Source organism: Perca fluviatilis, chromosome 10, assembly GCF_010015445.1.
Source record: "Perca fluviatilis chromosome 10, GENO_Pfluv_1.0, whole genome shotgun sequence".
NCBI lineage: Eukaryota > Metazoa > Chordata > Actinopteri > Perciformes > Percidae > Perca > Perca fluviatilis.
The window spans coordinates 37,341,306-37,348,709 of record NC_053121.1 but is presented as its reverse complement, the minus strand read 5'-3'; the positions used below and the strand labels follow the sequence as shown (position 1 = coordinate 37,348,709).

Sequence of the window (7,404 nt, the reverse complement as noted above, 5' to 3'; positions counted from 1 at the left end):
CTCACTGTGTGCTGGCTCTATAGAGCTAAAAGTCCCGATTATTTACATGGAGTCTGGTGGAGATATGCTGGCTCTATACACGCTAAAAGTCCCTGATTACTTACATGGAGTCTGGTGGAGATACTCTCCCCTCTTCTCCAACCGACACTGTGGTTTTGACTGTAAATTATCTTTATCTTTGCACTATTTCAATGTGTTCCAGTTGAGGTAACTCTATTGTTGATGTAATCAAACCATTGTCAGTCCCTACAACACTCTAGTTATGATGAGATTTTATATAAGAGAGAATAAAAAGAAAGAGAGAGACAGAGAGAGAAGAGAGAGGAGATAGAGAGGAGAGAGAGAGAGAGAAGGGAAAAGAGAGAAGAGAAAGAGACATAGAGAAGAGAGAGAGAGAGAGAGAGAGAGAGAGAGAGAGAGAGAAGGAGAGGAGAGAGAGAGAGAGAGAGAAGGAGAGAGAGAGAGAGAGAGAGAGGGAGAGAGAGAGAGAGAGAGAGAGAGAGAAGGAGAGAGAGAGAGAGAGAGAGAGAAGGAGAGAGAGAGAGGGAGAGAGAGAAGGAGAGAGAGAGAAAGAGAGAGAGATTTTGATTTCTAAAGGAACTTTATTTAATCAATGTTCCCTCCTGTTATTTACAACAACAAAACTGTTCAACAGGCCAATAAATACATACAGACATAAACACTCAACTACATGACATCAGCGCCCCTGAGAGAAGAGGAGCTGGTCTCTCTACAGAGCACAACACATCCCCATGGGCCCAGATCACCCTGAACTCCTCCACATCCTTCATCTCTGCAATAATTAAAATCAATCCTGATTCTGGCTTTCACCATCCGAAGCAAACAGGAGATTTACATTAACATCAACAGAGTCATCCACCTTCCCCTTCCTACTCACATACACCGCCATCTTTGATTGGCCTAGGATGAAATTTAACAACTGACATTTATATTTAGCAATTTTACTGTACCCTGAACCCAAGGATGAACATGTTTTTAGAAAAGACCTCCCCCTACCTTACTGAACAGCTTCTCCAGCAGTAAGAACAACGGAGGCAGACGCACACACTCACAGTAACAATGAAACACAGTTTCTGTCTCATCACAGTAGGGACATTTATCACTTAACCCCAGGACTAATGACAGACACAAACTTATTGACTACCACTATCCCGTGCAGCAACCTCCACTGAAGGTCAGCTACTCTTTTTGTTAACGGGGCTTATATAAACCTCCTCCACGCAGGCTGGACATACCAACCGCCCAACCCAGATGCCCTCGCCACGGTGTAAGTCAACCCGTTGATGGAGCTTACTTTTATTTGACAATAAGCAACCATCAGTTTATAAAAACCCTCCCATTCACCTCCTTCATGTCTAAAATGCAGTGGCTTTACATTTAAAAAACGGACCAATATAGTGATCCGGACATGGACGGACACATAAATCAGGGAAGGAGTCTCAGTCTGAGGTGTGGTCAGACCACCAGCATATTGCTCCAACATGATGGATTCATGTCCGGACAGTTTGTGCTTCCAGTAATCCAACAGTTTGGTGATGATCCTGACTGATCTCACCCCCAGAACAGCTGCCAAAGCAGCAGCATTGTCTAGTTTATGTCCTGTGATGTCCACCACCGTCCCCAAGGTGAGCACCCGTAGCTCTGCAGAACGTGTCCGTGATGGCTGAACCAGCCCAGCAGGGGTAATCCAGCCGGTCCCCAGAGGACCACCCGCTCGCAGCAGCTCAGTGTAGGGAGTCTCCTGTAGCTGCCTGTCTCTCCTTGACCACCAGCTTCCACACGGTGAACAAGCCTCGATAGAAAGGAGGTAAAACTGGACACCCAGCCTCTGGTCCATCAGGAACAGCGAATCTGTTAATCTAAATACCTTTAAAACTGTTCAGCACCCAGTGGGCCAGAGGTCTCCAGACCAGGTCCTTAGGGCACAGAGCAGCCTCTGGAGGAACTCAGGCGGAAAGCAGCGCCCCTGCTGGCCAAATGTACCAGTCCTTGTCCTCCTTCTTCCAGTGGAAGGAACAGGAACAGACTGGGGAATCCAGTGCAGCTTGTCCCAAAAGAAATGAACTAAAACAGCTTGAATTTTTGCAAGCAAATTAGAAGGGGGTCCACACAAGAACAGTTTATGCCACAGAGAGGAAGCCAGCAGATTGTTAATAAACCAGAGTCCTCCCTCCCTCCTTGGCCTGTAGGACATGCCCGGTAAGAGCCACTTCCATTTCTTTAACCGCCTTCTATCTTCTCCAGAGCGATTATCCCCAGTTTTTTTCCAACACACAGTCCTCACCCAAAAACACTCCCAAATACTTTGCATCCCTCCTTTCGGTCCATGTTAGCCCTCCTGGGAGAGATAGAGTACCCTGCAACCCAGCCCCCACCACCACCGCTTCACTCTTAGCCCACCTTAACCTTGGCCGAAGAGATGTGATTAAAAAAACTCACATCTGCTACCAAAGTGTTGATATCTGCTTGTTTATTTAAAACAACCACAACATCAGTCACAAGCTGAAAGTTTAACAGCTGAAGCACACCCAGGGAATAGACACCCAAAGTTCATTCTGAGCCATGAGCAATGCAACGAACCTGTTACCAACCCTCCCCTCTTCCTCCTGTACTTCCTCTTCTTCCTCCTCTTCTTCCTCCTCTTCCTCCTCTTCTCCCTCCCCCTCTTCCTCCTCTACTTCCTCTTCTTCCTCCTCTTCTTCCTCAGGTGGAGGACGAAGCAGAACCTGGACTACTGTTTCCTGATGATGTACGCTCAGTCTAAAGGAACTTACTACGTCCAGGTAGAAAACTTTCACAATAAAAGCCTAAAGAACACACACAAACTATCTGTGGGGCTCTGCAATTAATCAGAATTTTAATCTATCTAATTTCAGCTCCTAAGGACCACAAAAACCCAATAATCGATAGACTGCACATTATGTTTGGCAAGCCAACTCTTATTTTGTCTTGTGTTCTGAATGAGAATTAAAAAAGTTAAAACAGGAAAAGTATGAAGGCTTCAAGGTGTTTTCACTGTCGATTGGTTGAACTGTTTCAGAGAGTTCCTAACACGAACTAAAATCCAAACCTTGTGTGAATAAAAACACAAATATTTGCACGTTTAATTATTTCACATTTTTTGATGTATTCATTTAATTGTTCAAATAAGACTCCCAGAAATACCACCACCGAGTAGATGTCTACGGTACATTCCTCTCGCCACCAAAATAAAATAATTAAAGTAAACTCAGCAGCATGAGTCACTACAGTCCAAATGTTGAGGTACTTATACTTTACTTAAGTCTTTTCTTTTCCTGCCACTTTCTACTTCTTCTGTTTGGATCCTTCGCACTTTCTCAAATGGGAGGATTTTTATTTACTTTTAATACTTTATCTACATTTTCCTGATGATACTGCAGACTTTTACTGAAGTAACATTTTCAATGCAGGAATTTAACACACACACAGTCACACACACACACACACACACACACACACAGTCACACACAGTCACACACACACACACACACACACACAGTCACACACAGTCAGACACAGTCACACACACTCATACACAGTCACACACATACACACACACACACACAGAGACACACACACACACAGACACACACACACACATACAGTCACACACACACACACACACAGTCACACACACACACACACACACACACAGTCACACACACACACAAACACATACACACACAGACACACAGACACACACACACACAGATACACACACACACACACAGTCACACAATCTCATACACACAGTCTCACACACATACAGTCACACACACACACACACGCACACACACAGTGACACACACATACAAACACACACACACACACAGTCACACACACACACACACACAAACACAGTCACACACACACACACACACACACGCACACACACACACACAGTCACACACACACACACACACACACACACACAGTCTCACACACACACAGTCACACACACACACACACACACACACCCCCACAGACACACACACACACAGACAGACAGACGCACACACACACACACACATACACACACACACACACAGACAGACAGGCACACACACACACACACACATACACACACACACACAGATAGATGCACACACGCATGCACACACACTCACACAATTCTCTCTCTCACACACACACACACACACACACACACATAGTCACACACAAACATCAGCAGCATATGTCGCTGTAAGCTAATAAATCTGGACGGCCATTCAAATAAAAAATGCGTCTGATGTAATCCGGCTGGCGGTGTGGAGCTGATGAAACTGTTGCATTGTGGGTAGACTGACAGGGACGTTAATTGAGGTGTCTCCGTGGCTTCATCACACGAGTCTTTGTTCACTTTAAAGATGAAAAGATGAAGAAACAGACGGCAGACTCTCTCTTCTCTCCGACATCTAAAGGGACGAAAACTTCTCTGAGTCTGAAAACAGAAACTGAGTTCACTGTTAAAGGTTAATGAAGACAGACAGGTTTAAATTAATGTCCTGTCTAAAAATATCAGACAGACAGACAGACAGAGAGGGAGGGAGAGACAGAGAGAGACAGAGAGAGGGACAGAGAGAGAGAGAGAGAGAGAGAGGGACAGAGAGAGAGAGAGAGAGACAGAGTGAGAGAGACAGAGTGAGAGAGAGAGAGAGACAGAGAGAGAAGACAGAGAGAGAGAGAGAGAGACAGGTGAGAGAGAGAGAGAGAGAGGGACAGAGGTGAGAGAGAGAGAGACAGAGAGAGAGAGAGAGAGGAGAGACAGAGAGAGAGAGAGAGAGGACAGAGACAGGAGAGAGACAGAGAGAGAGCAGAGAGAGAGGGAGACAGAGAGAGGGAGAGAGAGAGACAGAGTGAGAGAGAGAGACAGGGAGAGAGAGAGAGAGACAGAGAGAGGGGAGGGGGACAGGAGAGGGGGAGGGGAGGGAGGGAGGGGGAAGGGGGGAGAGAGGAGGGAGGAGGGAAGGGGGGAGGAGGGGGGGAGAGGGGGGAAGGAGGGGAGGAGAGGGAGGGAGGGAGGGAGGGGGAGGGGGGAGAGGGGAGGGAGGGAAGGGAGGGAGGAGGAGGAAGGGGGGAGGGGGGAGGGAGATAGAGAGAGGCGAGGGAGAGAGAGAGAGAGAGAGAGAGACAGGAGAGAGACAGAGATAGAGACAGGGAAAGAGAGAGACAGAGACCTTACCTAGCTACTGAGCATGTGCGATTGACACCAAAGATGTAACAGAAGTAGAGAGGTCTCACTCTGTAACTGAGAGCTCAACACACAGGGTGAAAAGAGGCTGCAGCAATGTGCAGTACAACAAAAATATGGTGTTTTCTGATAATTAAACCATGTAAACCTATTCTGGTACAACCTCTAAAATACAGTTATGGACCTGAAAATGAGCAGAATTTGAGACCTTTAAGGAGAAAACACAAGACTTTCACCCAAGAAACCGGGTGTTCATGTCTGGAGTGTTTAAATCCAAACCACAGTCTTTTTTTCTAATCTCAACTATTTGTTTTGGTTTCTTAACTTAACTTTCTTCGCTGCCTGACGCTCACTTTTTGTCGGCTAAACTGCGCCGTAACCTCAGTGTGGTCACCGTGTCAGTGTGTCCAGACAGCAAAGACTCAAAGTTAACTTTCACTGACGATCCCCTGACACCTCATTTAACTTCAGTGTGGTTTTAAATGCAGGACTTTTACTTGGATCTGAGTATTTCTCTCTCTCTGTCCGTCTCTCTCTCTCTGTCTGTCTGTCTCTCTCTCTCTCTCTGTCTGTCTGTCTGTCTGTCTGTCTCTCTCTGTCTGTCTGTCTCTCTCTCTCTTTCTTTCTCTCTCTCCCTCTCTCTCTCTCTCTGTCTGTCTGTCTCTCTGTCTCTCTCTCTCTCTCTTTTCTCTCTCCCTCTCTCTCTGTCTCTCTCTCCCTCTGTCTCTCTCTCTCTCTGTCTCTCTCTCTGTCTCTCTCTCTGTCTCTCTGTCTCTCTCTCTGTCTCTCTCTCTGTCTGTTTCTCTCTCTGTCTGTCTGTCTGTCTCTCTCTCTGTCTGTCTCTGTCTGTTTCTCTCTCTGTCTGTCTGTCTGTCTCTCTCTCTCTCTGTCTGTCTCTCTCTCTCTCCATCTGTCTCTCTGTCTCTCTCTCTCTCTGTCCGTCCCTCTCTCTCTCCTCTCTCTCTGTCTCTCTCTCCCTCTGTCTCTCCCTCTCCCTCTGTCTCTCTCTCTCTGTCTCTCTCTCTGTCTCTCTCCCTCTGCCACTCCTCTGTCTCTATATATACCATTATATATATACTTGATATATATCTCCTCTCTGATATATATATATTGCAAATATATATACTATATATATATATACTTTCTCTCTCTTGTATATATACTCTTATATATCTCCTCTGTATATATATATATACTTGTGTATATATGCATCTTATTAATATATATATATAAGTGTATATATATATAGTATGTATGCATATATATATGTATGTAATTAAGTTCATATATGCAAATATATTAGTGTATATATATGTATATATATACTATGTATATGTATGTTGTATATCATATATATGTATATGTATACGTATATATATATATGTGTATATATACGTATATTATGTATATATGATTTTTGTTTGGTTGTATGTATATATATATATATGTATATATATATATGTATATATATATATATTATTGTATATATATTATAGAATATATAAAATAAGTATATATTTTTGATATTTATATTTATATTATTTTTGTATGTTAATAAATATATATGTGTATGTGTGTATATATATAAGATATTTGTGTGTATGGGTGTTTTTGGGTATTGGGGTTGTGTTAATGTGTTTATATGTGTTGTATATTGTTTTATAAGTATGATGATATGTTATATATATGTGTGTATGTTTTTGTTTTTTTGATAGGATAATGGGTATTGAAAATTGTTGTATTGGGGTTGTGTTATGTGGTGGGTTGTTGGGTAGGGGGGTGGGATAGGTAGTGGGTGTGTTGTGTTAATATATGGTTGTTGTAGGTATTGTGTGTTTAGTTTATATATATTGTTATATTGTATGTATATATATATATATATATGTATATATATGTATGTAGTATAATATATAATATAATATAATAGTATATATTATAACATATATTATATATGATATAGTAAAAAAAAAAAAAATAGTTAAGTAAATTATAAAAAAAATTTTATATTTATATTAAATATATATATTTTTGTTTATATATAATATATATATATAAAAACAATATATAGATTGTATATATATATATAAATAATATTTTTATTTTTTTTTATATTATTATAATATCCTATATATTATATATATACTTTTTTTTTTTTTTTTTTTTTTTTTTTT

General features: G+C 42.1%; 1 protein-coding gene across 1 annotated transcript in view; it reads left to right on the top strand.

Annotated features, from left to right (window-relative positions):
* The first annotated feature begins 2,347 nt into the window (after window positions 1–2,347).
* Window positions 2,348–7,404, top strand: part of LOC120566566 (alpha-1,3-mannosyl-glycoprotein 4-beta-N-acetylglucosaminyltransferase B-like) — a 36,813-nt gene continuing 31,756 nt past the window's right edge. Inside the window, exons 1-3 of the mRNA XM_039813083.1 lie at window positions 2,348–2,373; window positions 2,729–2,852; window positions 5,319–5,347. Coding sequence (XP_039669017.1) covers window positions 2,348–2,373; window positions 2,729–2,852; window positions 5,319–5,347 — 179 coding nt within the window. The remainder of the gene's footprint in view (window positions 2,374–2,728; window positions 2,853–5,318; window positions 5,348–7,404) is intronic.